The 16,661-nt window shown below is 39.1% G+C and overlaps 1 protein-coding gene across 1 annotated transcript in view; it reads right to left on the bottom strand.

Moving 5' to 3' along the window:
• Window positions 1–4,431: 4,431 nt before the first annotated feature.
• LOC140527844 (myosin-3) overlaps window positions 4,432–16,661 on the bottom strand; it is a 31,308-nt gene continuing 19,078 nt past the window's right edge. Inside the window, exons 26-40 of the mRNA XM_072645081.1 lie at window positions 16,244–16,633; window positions 16,011–16,137; window positions 14,802–14,920; window positions 14,464–14,660; window positions 12,750–12,933; window positions 11,706–11,871; window positions 10,798–10,922; window positions 10,045–10,353; window positions 9,714–9,917; window positions 9,506–9,631; window positions 6,957–7,127; window positions 6,732–6,836; window positions 5,836–5,931; window positions 5,583–5,720; window positions 4,432–4,590 (exon numbers count right to left, since the gene is read on the bottom strand). Of these exons, the coding sequence (XP_072501182.1) occupies window positions 4,567–4,590; window positions 5,583–5,720; window positions 5,836–5,931; window positions 6,732–6,836; window positions 6,957–7,127; window positions 9,506–9,631; window positions 9,714–9,917; window positions 10,045–10,353; window positions 10,798–10,922; window positions 11,706–11,871; window positions 12,750–12,933; window positions 14,464–14,660; window positions 14,802–14,920; window positions 16,011–16,137; window positions 16,244–16,633 (2,481 nt within the window). The 3' untranslated portion in view covers window positions 4,432–4,566. The remainder of the gene's footprint in view (window positions 4,591–5,582; window positions 5,721–5,835; window positions 5,932–6,731; window positions 6,837–6,956; window positions 7,128–9,505; window positions 9,632–9,713; window positions 9,918–10,044; window positions 10,354–10,797; window positions 10,923–11,705; window positions 11,872–12,749; window positions 12,934–14,463; window positions 14,661–14,801; window positions 14,921–16,010; window positions 16,138–16,243; window positions 16,634–16,661) is intronic.

The raw sequence follows: 16,661 nt of genomic DNA, 5'->3' as shown, positions 1-16,661 counted from the left end.
TTCAGACTGAATACATGACTTAAAAGCATAATTTGGTCTTTTGCTACCTGTGTAACATGGAGCGAGTTATTGCCTACCTTTAGGACTCAGTTTTCTCATCTCTAAAATGTAAAGGTTATATTAAAAAATCTCTAGGTTCTCTTCCAGTTTTAAATCCCATGATCTTTACTATCTTGCTGCTGAACAACAAAGGAGGAGAACCTCAACCAGTTCAGAAACAGACCTAAAATTAGGGAACCATAGGTGGAAAAATGAATGCTGACAACAAAAACAAAAGGAGGAGGGGGGACATAAGAGGATCAATCTCTGAGGTCCAGAGACAAAAGGAAGGAGATCTATTAATGGCCACCAGTTGTGATTTCTTCTTACTCCTAATGACCATGGAAACAGAACATCTTAGATAAAAATAGCCTTTGCCATTTAAGGGTTACTGCCTCATGGTGGCATGCAGACTGGAGGCAGGCTAGCTCCTGGGAATGTCTCAGCATTGCTGAGGGTAACCAGATCATAGTCCAAGCCCAGAAAGTAGCCATCAAATCCCTTCATCCCAAGGTTGTTTTTAGAAACAGACCATTTGTAGGGGTATAAACAGACTCCTGCATGCTAGACAGATTCCTTGCCCCACATTCTCAGCTGCTGCGATGATCCAGCCTAAACGAAATTGAAGGTTGACCTCCCCAGTTGGTGGAAAACTTCAAACATTAGTTTTCTCCCCATAAGGACTTGTTACTTTTTTAGAACTGGTATCCCACATGTGAATATGAAGGCAGCTGTCAATCAAAAAAGAGAGCATCTCAAAACCACTCTGAGCAAAGACATTTTTCAGACTCTTGGTCTCCATTTTCTCTAAAACGGTGACTCTTAATCTCTTTTTAAAAATCTTCTGTATCTTCCCAACATCATTAAAAAAAATGTGTTTATTTTAAGTAGAGGAGGTGAAACAACAGCTTTTATAGGAAGAGAGAACAAGGAATTGAAGTATTCAAAAGCAGACATTAAATTTTACCAAGCACTAATCTTTACCCATCTTTTTTTTCTAACTCTGTCATTTCTAAGATTTTCTACTTCTTGACCATTTCCCCAGCTATTTAACCTCTTGATGCCTTGTTTCCAAGACAGGGCTTCTGTTCTTTAAATGTCACTCTCAGTTCCTTATTTGAGGTTAGTACAGTGCTCTTCCTCACTTACAAATAGTGAGCTTAGTGTCTTATTAATCTATACTAGAATTCTATAGAACAGTAGAAGTCTAGCAAAGTGTATAAGTCCAAAGTATAAAGGAAATTATTTAAAATTTATTTCTCATTGACTTGATTATAAAGGAGTAATATTTCTATAGGATAAATTTTCTCCAAGTAGACACGCTCATGGGTAGCTTCCAGAATTTAATTTTTCTCATTTTCCTTTATTTTGAGAATTTGAGGTATGTAAAACCACTGGATCATAATACCATACTGAACTGTTAGGGTCTGTATCATATGTTCCCATCTGAAACTTCAGTGTGAGGCTTCCAGTTTTCTAAAAGTTGTATATTTTCTGTTCTCCATTATAGAATGAATTAATTTAGGTAATTTAAATCAAGAAGAAGTCTATACTGTTGTCTTTTATATACATATCCTCTTTAAAATGCAGAAGACAATATTTTTAAATGACCGTTTTGGCCATGGCAATGCCTGATGGCCAAATAGCCTTTCAGTTTAATTTCTGACCTCTGAATAGAAGTGATAATCATAGGTCAGTAATCCATTCCATTTCTTAATTACTTACTGTTGGCTGAGGCATTAAAAAATCATGTTACTAGGGATCAGCTCTAGAGAGGCAATGTGGTATATAGAGAGAAGAAGTCAGAAGGCCTGAGTTCTAATTCCATCTATGCCACTCAGCCATATGGATAGGGAATAGGGACTGGATCTATGATTTCATTGTCTTAGGGAACTCTCAGGATGAAGAAACTCCTCTACTCATGTAAGATCACCTGTTTTTGCAAGTTAAAGTCTTAGAGAACTGCCTAAAACATTGAAACATTAAGTGACTTTCTCAGGGTTTTACAACTTGGCAGTGTTCTAGGTGGGACTTAAACTCAGGTACTCTTGGTTCCCAGGCTGGCTCTTTATCTACTATATCACACTGCCTCCCCATATACACTTTTGTTAAATGTAACACTTGGTAAATCACTTCATCTCTCTGACCCTCCATTTCCTCATTTGTAAAATGGGGATAATAACACTAAACTATCTAACATATAGGACTATTATGAAGATCAAGTAAAAATGTATAGAAAATATTTTTGAAAACTGTAATGTGCTAATGTTGCTATCATTATAGACTACCTTGAAGTCATGGATGTGTAGACTCATACAAATAACAGTCTTACTCCTATCCTGAAGGCAAAACCCAGGAGATAGTAAATTTTGTAATTTGTTTCCATGGATTTTCCAGCATGCTCCTCACCTCTGTTGCCTCTGTAATGTAATATATGACATGATCTTGGTGCTATAAACTCAAAAGATTTAACTTTAGAGTTTTAAACAGCCTCCCTCTCCACCTCTTCCCTCCTTTCTGAATATCTCTCATGGAGAAGAAGATCAAGACGTGCAAAACTCAATCCAGATTGGAAGGTGTTAGAAGCAATTGACTTAGTACAATCAGCAGCTCCAGTGGCTTCCCTCCTCTTACTTTCTGGTTCACTCCCAGAGCAGTTAAAGGCCAGCCTCCAGGATGTGGGGATCAGAGTCGGAGCCTCAATCCAAGTATATACAATGTCCTAAGGGCTCTTACTTGCTAGACACATTCTTAGCAACGGGAGACAATATTGCAAAGGTTTCTTTCAGCTGCTGGATGACTTTGAAATTGTCCAAACCCAGTAAAGCTACTATGATTCTGTGTGGTTCTAATACTTTCTAATTTACTGGAAATATGATATAATAAAAAACAAACATTTATTAAATAGCTACTCTGCCCAAGGACAGTACCCTGTCCTTAAGAGGCTTTCAGTCCAGTTCATGACTATCTGTTCAAAAGAAACTCTAGAATTCATCGAGAGAGAGAGAGAGAGAGAGAGAGAGAGAGAGAGAGAGAGAGAGAGAGAGAGAGAGAGAGAGAATTTTGCTGGGGCTCTATTATTCCCAAAAGAATGAAGGGAGATGAGAGTATATGGTTCATCACTAGTGAGACTAGACCCTATCATATCCATTTTAAGGATATACCCATCTCTCTCTCTCCCCCATATCTGAGAGTGATTGTTCTGAAAATCCTAGAAGAGAAGCATCTAAGCCTCAACAAAATAGAGGAGGTGTGCTAGATGAACTCCAAGGTTCCCTCCCACTCTCAATTTCTATAGTTCTCTGATGTCCAGGTAGATTGAACAACATTAGGCCCCTGCCTAAGGGCTGTTTTCTGGACTCTCCTGGCTTAAGAGTGATTGCCCATAGTAACTGTTGCTGTTTCCCTCCCAGTCTGATGTAGTTATTTTTCTTTGCCTCATTAAAGGGGGCCATCCTTTGACTACTTCTTTAACAAGCCTATTCAGTGAAAGGGCATTACCTCACCCTAATTGGGTACCTGAATAGACCTTGGCTAAAGGGGCCAGGGTCTCCCATTGCATCCTGGGCCATCTCTGGTCATCCTGATGAATATCTGGTTACTGGATCCACATGACTCCAGAAGAGAAAGTGAGGTTGGTGACCTGCACAGCCCACCCTCACTCAAAACAAAGTCAAGTGCAAGTCATGTCATCATTTCTCTGATGGCATGGTCTTCTTCAGCAACAAAGGACGAACACAACAACAAACAACAACATTTTCACCCATTGATCCAGACTATCAGTTTTCTAAGAAACACAGGAGAACCTGACAGAGAGGAAAACAAGAATATGGCTGAGGGTAAATGACAGAAGCTGAATTAAGATTCTGGGGTATCTAAGTAACTAGAGTGCCATGCTGACAGTCAGGAAGATCTGAGCTCAAATCTAACTTCACACAATGACTAGCTATATGACCCTGGATAAGTCACGTAATCCTTTTTGTTTCAGTTTCCTTATCTGTAAAATGAGCTGGAGAAGGAAATGATAAAACACTCCAGCATCTTTGTCAAGAAAATCCCAAATGGGGTCAGGAAGAGTCAGATATGACTCAATGAACATGAATCAAGATTGGGGCAGGGAGAAGGGTATAAACCTTGATACTGCATTCTTTCTGCAAGGAAGTAATAAGGTCACTATGAGAATATGATAACTTTCAAAGTAGTTTCACAGACTCTCTTGATCTTCCCAAAGCTACAACAGAGAGGTAATGTAGTTGTTTCCCCAAGCAACACTGACACAGGCTCCTTTGACTCAACAAATTGTTGGTTCACAGAGACATCAACATAAACACAAAGGTCTCTATGTTATTCGACTCTGAGTGGGAGAAAGGATAGAGTGAAGCTGCTCAAAAGTGAAGGCAGAGAAAAGTTTATTATGTGCGTGTATATACAGGTGAGAAAAAGCCACATGGCAGCTACAAGCACACATGGTTAGGAATCAGGGAAATATACATTTTGCATACTTCCTGCCCAGCTCCCAAAAGTAGATCACTCTTCACTTTCATGTACCACCTGGGAATGGAAAAAAATGAAGTATTTTATATTCACATCAGATATCACTGCATTAACCTGCAGCTAGACCCTTTCTCAAGATACCTTCATGAATTTATATGCCAATATTTCAATATGAGAACTCAAGCACATTTTATGGCCCTTATATCTATGAACAGCTACATATATAACTGCAGGCATTTGGAAATTCTGACCCTAAAAGTTCTTTAAGAAGAAAATAAACTGTAAGCCAGGCCAGGAAATAAAGAATTTTTAGCAAAAATGACTGCAGTTATCCCTCCACATTACAACTATTTTTTAAAATCAATATATCACATGTTGGCATAAGAAATTAAGTGGGAATTTTGGGGAAGTTTTGCAGAAGCTGCAGATGACATGCAAAGGCCCATGGATGACATAGAGCCTAATTTAACCCAAATTTTAACCTAACTCAACCCAATTTACTATAAGGTACTGTAAATTCCCCATAAAAAATTCAGACTTCTTCTCTGGTATGAAAGGAGGACCAAAAAATTGTATGTGGATTATCCAGATCATGTGGACATTGCACCCCAAATCCTCATGATGTGGAAGGGATAACTATATGACACAAATTTTTTCAAATAGATTTTCCCATTAACTTCAATGATAAAATTAGTAATATTTCAATAAGAAAAAAGTCCCACTTTGTTCCCTGTTGTTTTCTTATTACCTTCCTACTCCTCCGCTCCCTAGGCTAAATCCTGGATGCACAATTCTGAAGTGAATGAATTGTTAGGAGTGTGTCATATCAGATACATAATTCTCTGCTTTGATGAATCCTCAAAATATACTCCCTGGAGAACAAGCAGAGGAAAAGCTCAATGGGACAATACTGGTCTTCTATTCTTTCCCTTTGGGAAAATTCTTCAAAATGGTAGCTTATACTTCCTCACTCATTCTTGCAACCTTTTGTCTAACTCGATTCAACTGGTCCTCCCTTTCAGTAACAGTGTTCTTTAATGCCAACTTACTCTGGTAGAGGTAAAATCTCGAGTCTTAGCTCTTAGCTTATTGACTTGAGACTCTGCAATATCTGCTCGTTCTTCAGCCTCCTCCAGCTCGTGTTGAGCTTTTCTGAATTTGGTGAGATGAGCATTAGCTTGTTCATCCTGAAATAAAGCAGTCAGTGGAGGTTAAAGATCGTGACGTGGGTTTCATCATATCTTTTGTAAGAAATAAGTATAGTTTGCCAGTTTCTTAAGATATGCGTCTTGTATGACTTACAGCCTCCTCAGCTTGTCTCTTGTAGGATTTGACCTTTACTTGGAGTTTATCCACTAAATCCTGTAGTCTTAGCACATTCTTCCTGTCTTCTTCACCCTAAAAAGATAAGACAACCATAATAAACTTAACAAGGTATAGGTGATAGAGCAACAGAGAATACCATCTGAAAAAAAATATAGATTAGAGGCACCACTGCCAGTTCTACCCAGCTCTAATTGCCAGGACAATCACAACAGGAAGATTCTCCCCATCTAGTTCCAGTGCCTCTGACAAGTCTTTGCCATTTGATTGGATCCAGTGGAATTCAGGCAGCATTAGGAAAGCATTTAACTGACTGTTAGCTTTGTCAGCACTCAATCAATCAAAAGTCATTTTTTAAGTCCTACTATGTACCAGGCACTGGGAATACAAAGACAAAAATGAAACAGGGCTTAACCACAAGGAGCTTACAGTCCGTCAAGGGAGAAACTATATTTGTGTAGATGTCTGTGTCTATATATGTGTATAGAAAACATATACAAATATAAATACAAGGTAATTTGATAGTGAAATCACTGTCAGCTAGCACTATGAGGGAAGCCCTCACATGGAAGGTGGTGCTTGAGCTGAGCTTTGAAGGAAGCCAATAATTCTAAGATTCTAAGCTATGGATCTATCCAAAAGTTTGGTGTCTTTCTCTCACTACTGTGGTCTCTGGAATAGTCACATCAGATAAACTCTTATTTTCTATACACCCATAGGCAGTTCTTCTTCCTCTAATCTCCTTTTTCCTCTACCCTTCACTTATGACTTTTCCTAAGACATTTCTAAGTTCAGTATTTTAGGAGATAAAATGCTGAGGTTCAAAGATATTAGAAAAGGCAAAGCAGGAAAATATTTGTTTTTCTTCCACTTGCCTGATAAGTCAGCTCTTTGACTCGCCGTTCATATTTCCTGAGTCCCTTCACCGACTCTGTATTTCGTTTCTGTTCTCCTTCAAGTTCAAACTCTAACTCTCGGATCTGGAAAAATAATTGAGAGTGGTTTGCTGGTATAACATAGACAAGAGGAGTGTTCAGGAGGCATAGTCTCCTGCCGCATTACATCTAAAAAGAAAAGTTCCATTTAGCTCTGATAGGTACCCGTGTCTCCAGTTTCTGGATCTGCTTCTTCCCTCCTTTCAGAGCCAGCTGCTCAGCCTCATCCAGGCGGTGCTGCAAGTCCTTCACCGTCTGCTCCAGGTTCTTCTTCATTCGCTCCAGGTGGGCGCTGGTGTCCTGCTCCTTCTTCAGCTCCTCAGCCATTATGGCCGCCTGGCAACATGAATTACATTCACTCAATACCACATGTTTATAAAGGATTTCAAGTTTTACAAAATTTTTCTCACTATGAGGCAAATAGTACCATATTTGAGAAAAGAATAAAGAATGAAGTAAATGGGGGCTAACACCAGAGCTAAGAGTAAGACCCAGTAAAATAGAAACCTTGGCAATGGAAAATAGATAACAAATAGGAATTTATATATACACGTTTTAATATGGACCTGTGAGTTCATTAACATAAAGGAAATCCAGAGAAAGAAGCTTCCTCTCACAATACAGTGACAGCTATTCTACAATGTATAGTATTAGAGGAATGCAGGGACACTGAAGGGACAAGTGACTTGTTCAGGGTAATGCAGCCACTATGTTTCAGAGGCAAAACTTGAAACCAGGTCTTCTTGATTCCAAGATCAGTTTTCTCTATCCACTTTCCCAATGTTTTCTCTCAATACATAAGCAAGAATTGGGTACTAATTTGAAAATGATTACTATCAGAGAAAAAAATATTTTAGTTATAGTTAACAATTCTAAAGTGTACTGAAAAGAATAAAATCTTCAGTTCCTGATGTAGTAATCCTCAATTAAAGACTGCTTTTCTCTTTCCTTAGGCTTGATTTTATTGGCTCCTTTAAGTATGTTCAGTGCCTTTATTATTTAGTTCTAATCATTGCTTAGCAGTTACTGAAAGGAAACAAAAATTTCAATTTTACAAATAAAATTGAGGCATGAAGAGGTAAACTTCTAGTAACCTTACACTACTAAATTATTCTTATATTACCAAATTCTGGAAATAACAGAATCATAGAATAGAAGGGACCTTAGAGTTCAACTAGCCCAATCCCTTTGTTATACAGATTAATAGGAGGAAAGTGAAATGATTTGTTCAAATTCACAAGGTTAGTGAGAAGGTGGTCCTGAGATTAATGTAGCATTCTCTCTGTTATACCATGGGATGGTTAGTGAATGTTAGGGCTATCTTTTGCTCTTTCTGGTGTATCTTGGGTTATCCAAAGCAATCCCTAAGGAGACTCTTCAAGAAACCTGGTAACATTCTGATTCCATCTGGTTAGGTCCATCCTAACTGGCTACCATTAACTGGTGAGAAGAAAGAATAATGTATGGAGGGATCAAGTGCTCCATTTGTACCTTCAAATTACAACTAGAACCTATAGGAAGACCTTCAAAATGTTGGGTGGATTGTTTGGGAAGTTACGGAAGAATATGGATGATAGTCACCCAGGATAAAAAGTAAAAGAAGCATACAAAACTCATATCAGTGAGATATAGAACTATCAAAGTATTGAAGAAGAAGAAGAAGAAAATTCATTCTGCATTTCCCAGTCATGGGAGAGAAAAAGTGGTGGTGGTGGTATAGTTTCTGATTTTGGGTGGGAAAGTAAATAAATGTATGATTTACAGTCAGCAAAAAATACAGAAGGTGAAAGTTCAAGGATAGAAATGCATTTGTAATAAGTAACATTTGAAGACCTGAGGACAGATGAGATACTCAGAGAGATATAAAAAAGATAGGTGGATCTAAAAGCTAACAAAATGAGACTAAAGGACAAAGAAAGCCAGCCATATGTAAAACAACTAATGGGAGGGGGGAGGAGCAGTTCTTAGTGTACTCCAGAGATTGGTATCAAAGCTACAGGCACGTAACTGGGAATAGCGGAGAATGATGTCTTCCCTAGGATAGTGGGAAAAGAGGTAAGGGTTGCTTAGCTAAGGAAAGAGGGCTTTGTTAGAAAGTGGCAATTTTTTTAGGGAAAATGTTACCAGTTGGTCTCAATTTTGCCTTTGCAATAAATCAAAGAAAGAAAGAATGGAAAGAAGTAGAACATAATAGCTTCTAGTTTCTCATTCTCTATGGTATCTGTAAGGCACTGTTGTTGCATATACAAAATTTTTCAGCAAGAAGGGAGGATAAAAACTGAACCAGAAGTATATAAAATAGAATATTTACAGCAAAATGCCATTTCCCACATCTATTTATGTATATATTCCCTAGACAGATTGTTAAGAACCAGTTCTAGTGATGCTTTAGAGATCCTGCTATTAAATGATGGCACTGCCAATTTAGTGGATGGAGTGCTGGACTTGGAGATAGGAGGACCTTGGTTCAAATCCTGCCGCAGAAGCTTACTAGCTAGGTGACCCTAAGCTAAACACTTAACGTTTTTTACTCTCAGTTTGTAAAATGGAGATAATAATAGTGCCTACATGTGTAGGGTGGTTTTGAAAATGAACTGATATAACCTATATAAAGTGCTTTGTAAACCAGCATACAAAATGCTAGCTAATATTAGAGTTCTTGACAACTGAATGGAGAATAAAAATAAGCAGTTATGAAGAAGAAAAAATCTTACATCTGTTATCGCTTTCTTTGCTTTCTCTTCAGCATTTCTTGCATCCCTACTGGCATCCTCAACCTCACTTTGGAGTTGGGTAACATCCGTTTCAAGTTTCTTCTTTGTATGAATGAGGCTGGTGTTCTAATGTAAAGAGAAAGAATTAAGTTGGCCTTGTTAGCTGTAGACAAGGCTCCATTTCTTCTCTTTCCTCACTTTTACTTGCCTGGGTGTGCAGCAGTTGCACCCTCTCATTGGAATCCAAGAGCTCCTGTTCAGCCAGTTTCCGAGCTCTCTCAGTTTGTTCCAAAGCAGCTCGGAGTTCTTCCACTTCCGCCTGCAATAAGTTGGCTCTGCGCTCCACAATGGCGAGCTGTTCTTTCAGGTCCTCCTGGCCTCGGAGAGCATCATCCAGATGCAGTTGGCTATCCTGATTAGAAAGACAAGAAAGATGTTCTTGGAAGTAGAAGTATTAGGGTCATGACCATTATAGCCCAGGGTCCATAGTTTTACCAATACTGGTGGCTAAGTCCAAAGCTAGGGGGTGCAACACCAACCTTAAGTTGTCCTTGCACATTCCTGAGGTGTTTCAGTGTCTCAGCAGCCTGGCGGTTGGCATGGCTCAGCTGGATCTCTATTTCATTTAAATCTCCTTCCATTTTCTTCTTTATCCGGATGGCCTCATTCCTGCTTCGCACTTCGGAATCTAGGGCACTCTGCATGGTCTCCACTGTTCTCTGGTAGTTTCTCTTAAGCTGTTCAATCTCTTCATCTTTCTCTGCTATCTTTCTATCAATTTCTGATTTTACTTGCGTCAGTTCAAGCTGGATGCGGAGGATTTTAGCTTCTTCATGCTCAAGAGCTGCCTTTAAAAGGGAAAAAAAAAACATACCAGGGACAATTCAGAGAACACTATGTTTATGCCCAGCTAAATATACCACCGGCCACTTCTGTAATACTTGAAACTAAGTTTCCTAGTTTGTCTTCCCTATACATCCATGCTGGTGAGTAGTTACTAGCAATGATAATAAATCACATCTTTGAGATCTTATATTCACATTTAAGCAATAATTTTCTTAAAGGCTTTCAGAAGCAATTCTTAGACATTATTACACCTTACAATAATGTTATGCAAAAGGTCAGAAAGGTATTATCACTGCTGTTTTCCAGAGGAGTGGTTAAGACAAGGAGGGGAAAAGGAACATAATGAAAAAAAAATCAGGAAATAAAAACAGATATACCAAACCTAGGTCAGGGTTATATACATTCTCACCCTATTTCTGTCTGCTTTTCTTAACACCAAAACCTACCTCTGCTTCCTCAAGAGCCAGCTGTGTATCAGCTTTTTCCAACTCAATCTGCTTTCTTGATTTCTCAAGTTCATGGATAGTTTTACCATTTTCAGCAATTTGTTCAGTAAGATCTGCTATCTCCTCTATGAAGTAAAAAGTGGACATTAATTCAAAATGCCTAGAGTTCAAAAGATTTTCTCAACCACTAAATCTGAAATCCCCAAAGATTGCTAGGTGGCAGAATGGATAGAGTGTGGGGCCTGAAGTCAAGAAGTCTCATCTTCATGAGTTCAAATCTGGTCTCATACATTCACTAACTTTGTGACCCTGGGTAAGTCAATTAACTCTGTTTGCCTCAGTTTCCTCATCTGTAAAATGAGCTGGAGAAGGAAATGGCAAACCATTCTAGTATCTTTGCCAAGAAAACCCTAAATCGGGTCACCAGAGAGTCAGACACAACAATAAAATCTGAAATTTTACCAGTATAGTTTTGAGGGGGAAAAATCAACTCAGCTATATATACAATGACATATGTCTCACTATATATGTGCTAAACTATAAGCTCTTTCAAGGAAGAGAACATGTTTTAAATTGTTTTCATATTCTCCAACAGCAGCCAGAAGGACCCTACTCACAATTAGGCAGCAATAAATGTTTCATTAACTAGTATCTTAGAACCCCCTCAAAGTCAAGATGCTATGTATGTACATATTTCACTGATGGCATTACTACCTATCCGTTTAGTGGTAGCTAAAGAGACTATCAACATATTTCTAACAAAGGTGGCAGCATTCCCCTCCTGGCAGCCCTGGTGAGTCTGAGGGCATGCTGGGTCAGCACAATTCCTCCTTCTAGCACTGTAATGTGACAGAAGTACAAAGGCAGGAATTTTCACAAAATATTCCATATTAGCTACTAGAACTTACGCTCTAGATTCTTGTTTTCTCGCTTCACAGTTTCCAACTGATCTAATGCTTCTTCATAGGCATTTTTCAATTTGAAGAGTTCGGTACTCAGAGAGCGGGACTCCTTTAGAGCTGCTTCCAGCTCAACCTGACTTTCCTCACACTTTGTCTTCCATTCGGCCAGGACCTGAACAAAACAAAGGCGTACTGAGTTACTCACTGTGTTATCCAGCTAACAGACTTTTCTGCTTTGCTTGTCCAAACTCTGCAACCATTAGTATGGAGAGGCAATGTTAGAAGCTGACTTGCCATTTTCTGCCTCTTACTTTCCTTTAATCTTGTTCTGTGGAAAAGCACAGCCAATAAAGTCACTTTCTCAGACAGATCAAGACTGCTCCCTCCCAAATATTTGTATTTCTTATATTTAAAATGATTGTATGGGTCTTACATATACATATATGGGGAGACACAGATGTTTCATTAGTAGGTTTTAAATTTGTATATTTGGTCCTGTTGAAGGAGAGATTTCCATATGAAGCCTCTGATCAGATTTTCAACAGGTCTTTAACTATCTCTTTAGCTTCAAGCAGACCAGCAACAGGATGAAGAAAAATCGTAGAATAATACAGCTGGAAGGAACTTTAAAGGTCATATAGTCAAACTCCTTCATTTTACAGATGAGGAAACTGTGACTCAGTTAAGTAAATTATTGTGAGTTATAAGTAGCAAAACCAGGGTTTGAAATGGGCTTCTCTGACTCCAAATCTAGCACTTTTTCTTTCCACTACTGCTTCTTAAAAGTCATTTTGAACTGAGCAGCACAATATAGTTTGGAAACATCTGCATAAGTAGAGAGAGGTTCAAATAGAACCATGGAATGGCAGAGTGGGAAGGAATTTTAAAGATTATTTCATCAAAACTGAAGGCTGGAGGAGAGACATGACTTATCCAAGGTCATGTGGATAGTTGGGAGCAGGCGCCAAGATGAGATCTAAGACAACCTTTTTTCTAGACTGGCACACTTTCTGTACCCCACTGCTTATACCCTGCATGTTAATAAGGTACCTTATCAAAATTCCTTTGTTTTTTGTCCAAAGCAGCTGCCAGTGAGTTGGCCCGCTCAACATCTATTATAAGGTCCTCCACTTCTCCTTGTAGCCTCTGCTTTGTCTTTTCTAAGGAAGCACACTTTGCATTCACTGCTTCAACCTGCTCCTCAGCATCTTGAAGGCGTTGAGCAAGTTTTTTCCTTAAAGGATAAAAGACAAAAACAAATTCTATTAAAGTTTCACTACTTTTAAAATATATTTATTCAAGTTAAGTCGAGAAACATTTATTAAGTGCTTACAACTATGCTAAGCACTAGGGATTCAAAGAAAAGCAAATATAGTTCTTGCCTCCAAGGTACTTACAATCTCACAGATTCATATTTAGATTTGGGAAGGATCTTGGGGGTCATCTAGTCCAACCTCCTTATGTTACAGATGAGGAAACTATGGTCCATAGAGGGTGAGTGACTGGCCCAAGGTCAAACCAGAAAGTAAATGACAAAGGTAGAATCTTAGGAGTTGGAGGAACCCAGGTCCTCCAATTCCAATGTCAATGCTCTTTCTACTGTAACATGTCACCTTTCATTAACCTACTGCTTATATTTCTTTTCCTAGCATCTACTTATTCCATTATCCCTAAAATACCTCTTTTTTTAAAGGTAATTAGGGTTAAGTGATTAAGTGACTTGCCCAGGATCATACAGCTAGTAAATGTTTGAGTTCAGATTTTAACCCAGGTCCTCTTGTCTTCAGGGCCAGCATTCTATCCACCACATCATCTTAAAGTATTTATTTTCTACAAAAGACTCCTATGAATAGATAAGCTGTATCTTATCTCCAGAGATAATCAAAGTTTTTTATGTCATTGATGGAAACTTTTGGAATATCAGGTACCATTTTGTAGCATAGCAGAGGAGAATAGAAAGAAAATGCATTTCATTAGAGCTTCTGGTTTCTAAAGCAAAAGATTTTATGTATCAGTGATTCTAAATTCAATATAATAGTAAAATATTTTTATATTGTTCTTAGAGATTTAAGAAGTACTTTATTTCATTTGATCTGCACAACAATCCAATGAAAAAGGTACTATTGGCAAGTGATCTGCCCAGGATCACACAGCCAAGAAGTGTCTTCCTGACTCTAAGTCCACTACTCTGTCCAATACTCCATTTAGCTGCCTGAGAAGGTACCTGATGTGATAGGTAGAAGTGACAGGACCAAAATCTACCATAGTTTCCTCTTATCATCTCCATTCTTCCCCCAAGCATAGGTTAGGCTAGATTGCCCCTAAAAGGTGACAAGGTCATGACTTTATTGGCTCCAAATTAGAGCAAGGCTCAAGTTGCATCTCTCTTGATATAGCTCCCTGGTGGGCTCTGCCTCTGTTGATGGGGTTTCCTGGTTGCTTATGAGCCTACAAGGTCCCACTCATAGAGAATTAGTGTCTTTCCAACTTGGTGGATGTCTGAGACCACCACCCTATCACACTGACCTGTCCATAAGAAGACAAAGAAGGCCATATGAGCCAAGTGCTATTGTATATTCTAAGTTAGGACTAAGTATAACTCCTTTTGTTAACTGGTTAATGACCTGTGAACACCTCACTTAGTCTCACTTAACCTGAACAAACAGGATGCCAACATACATCCATTTTAGGTGAGAGGAAAACCTTGGTAGATATTGGGATTTTTAGAATGTTAACTCCCTCCAAAACAAATATTATTCCATACTTGGCCTCCTCCAGTTCCTCTGTGCGCTGAATGGCATCTGTCTCATATTTAGTCCTCCACTGGGCAACCTCACTGTTGGCCTTGGACAGCGCCCGCTGTAGCTCAGCCTTGGCTTCCTGCTCCTCTTCATATTGTTCCCGCAACAAATCACAGTCATGACGGGAAGATTGTAATCCATGGGCCAGGGCATTCTTGGCCTAGGAAATGCAAACAGAACACAGAATGGACTAAGCTAAAATGTTAGTACTCCTTGCAGAATTCAATTTTGGTTGTTTCTGTAAGCTACAGAATTTTCTTATTCTGGTGGAGCAGTAAGCAGATATTACCACAGTATTTACCTTGGTCTCTTCCTCCAACTGTCTCTTGAGTTCTTCAATTTGCTGAGTAAATGCTTGCTTGCTCCTAGAAAGCTGGGATACAATGCTTTCTTTTTCTTCTAGTTGACGGCTCAGCTCACCTGTGATCAAAGGTGGGAGTAGGGAGAGGCAAAACTCTTTAATATCATCAACAAAATGCTATTAAGTGCCCACCTATGGCACTGTGCTCATTATTAGAGATACAGAAGCATATGACATGGTTTCCTGACCTTATTAGATTTATAATTTTGTCAAGGAGAAAGGATATGGACATTAAATAATAAATAATATCAAGTAGCACATACTAAGTGTCTAGTGATATGAAGCTTTATAAAAGCCATTGGAATGTCTTCAATGAATCTTCAGTGCTTTGGTTGTGGCTACTAGCAAGTTAATTTACCTGTGTGGCAATGGATCAGGTTTGGGAGGAGTTATGTTTTCCCAGTCAAAGGCACTAAAAGCATTTGCTTTCGTCCTTGCTATTTCAAGCCTAAGATCCAGAAAATGGACTACCTCTTTTAAAAATTACATTTTTTTCAGTGATTAAATCAACCTACTATGTTCTAGACACTGTACTAGGCACTTGGAATATAAAGACGAATTAATCTCTTGTTTAAAATGAACAAACTAAGATCCCTTTTTGGGATGTCTCCTTCCTTGCATGAGTAAAAATTCTCCTTATAAAAGGAAAAAGGCACAGAAAATGAATCACTTGATTTCACCAGTGGCAAAATGGAGGAGTGATGAGGTCTCAGCACTGAAAATCAGGAGGTCTTTTTTAATTTTTAGTTCATGATTCACTACATGATTTGGGATTGACCCTTATTCTCTCTGGGCTTCAGGCTCCCCAGTTGTTAGGTTCTAAAACTCTAGGTTGCTATGATTTGTTGGGCAATTGTTCTTTCCTATCTTCTCCAGAGTTATCCTCCTTTTCTGGTAAATCACCCAACATCCTTTTGTGAGCTGTTTCAATTGTCCTTCCTAAAAATGCACTTCCTTAGACACTCTCTAAGGTATCTTGTGCTTCGTGAGAATCAGCTCTTCCTTTGATACTCTGATCTCATCATCTGGGGGTGCTTTTCACTGCTTCCTCACCATTCACTGACACAAGCATGTCTTACTTTGGAAAAATTACTTAGTCCACCCTCAGATTTGAGTTATTTCCCTTTCTACTTTCCGTCACATCCTCACCGGACTCAGTCTGTAAGCGAGCCTTCTGAGCAGTCAGCTCATTCAAACTCCTTTGAGTTTCTTCCGTCTTGCTCCGTGACTCACTTATCTGGTCCTCCAGTGTCCGACATATCTTTTCTAGATTTGCCTAAAAAGTTAAGAACGACAGCCTCATTATCCTGCTTACAAATGAATCAGCATTGGGGTTTCCAATGAATTCAGGGCTTTTGTCTTGACATGAAAATGAAAAGCACCTTTGATTTCGATACGCTTTCCACATTACTAGCAAGATCATCAATCTCCAGCTTGAGTTCGCTCTTCTCCTTCTCCAGTTTCTGTTTGACCCTCTGCAGGTTGTCGATTTGCTCACTGAGCTCAGCCGCACTGTCAGCGTGCTTCTTTCTCAAGGTCGCAACCATAGCTTCGTGCTGTAGCGTGGCCTCTTCAAGATCCCGCCTCAACTTGAGGAATTCTGCCTCTCGCTTCTTGTTGAGTTCGATCTGGGTTGAGGTGACGCCTCCAGCCTCTTCCAGTCTTTCACTCAGCTCCTCCAGTTCCCGGGCATAATCACTTCGTTGTTTCTCTGCCTTTGCCCGAGTGGCCCTCTCTGCTTCAATTTCCTCTTCCAACTCTTCAATTCGAGCCTGCGTAAGATAATCATGCCATGGTCAC

The sequence above is a fragment of the Notamacropus eugenii genome, chromosome 2 (assembly GCF_028372415.1).
Source record: "Notamacropus eugenii isolate mMacEug1 chromosome 2, mMacEug1.pri_v2, whole genome shotgun sequence".
Classification (NCBI taxonomy): domain Eukaryota; kingdom Metazoa; phylum Chordata; class Mammalia; order Diprotodontia; family Macropodidae; genus Notamacropus; species Notamacropus eugenii.
This window is presented reverse-complemented; position numbering and strand designations above follow the sequence as displayed.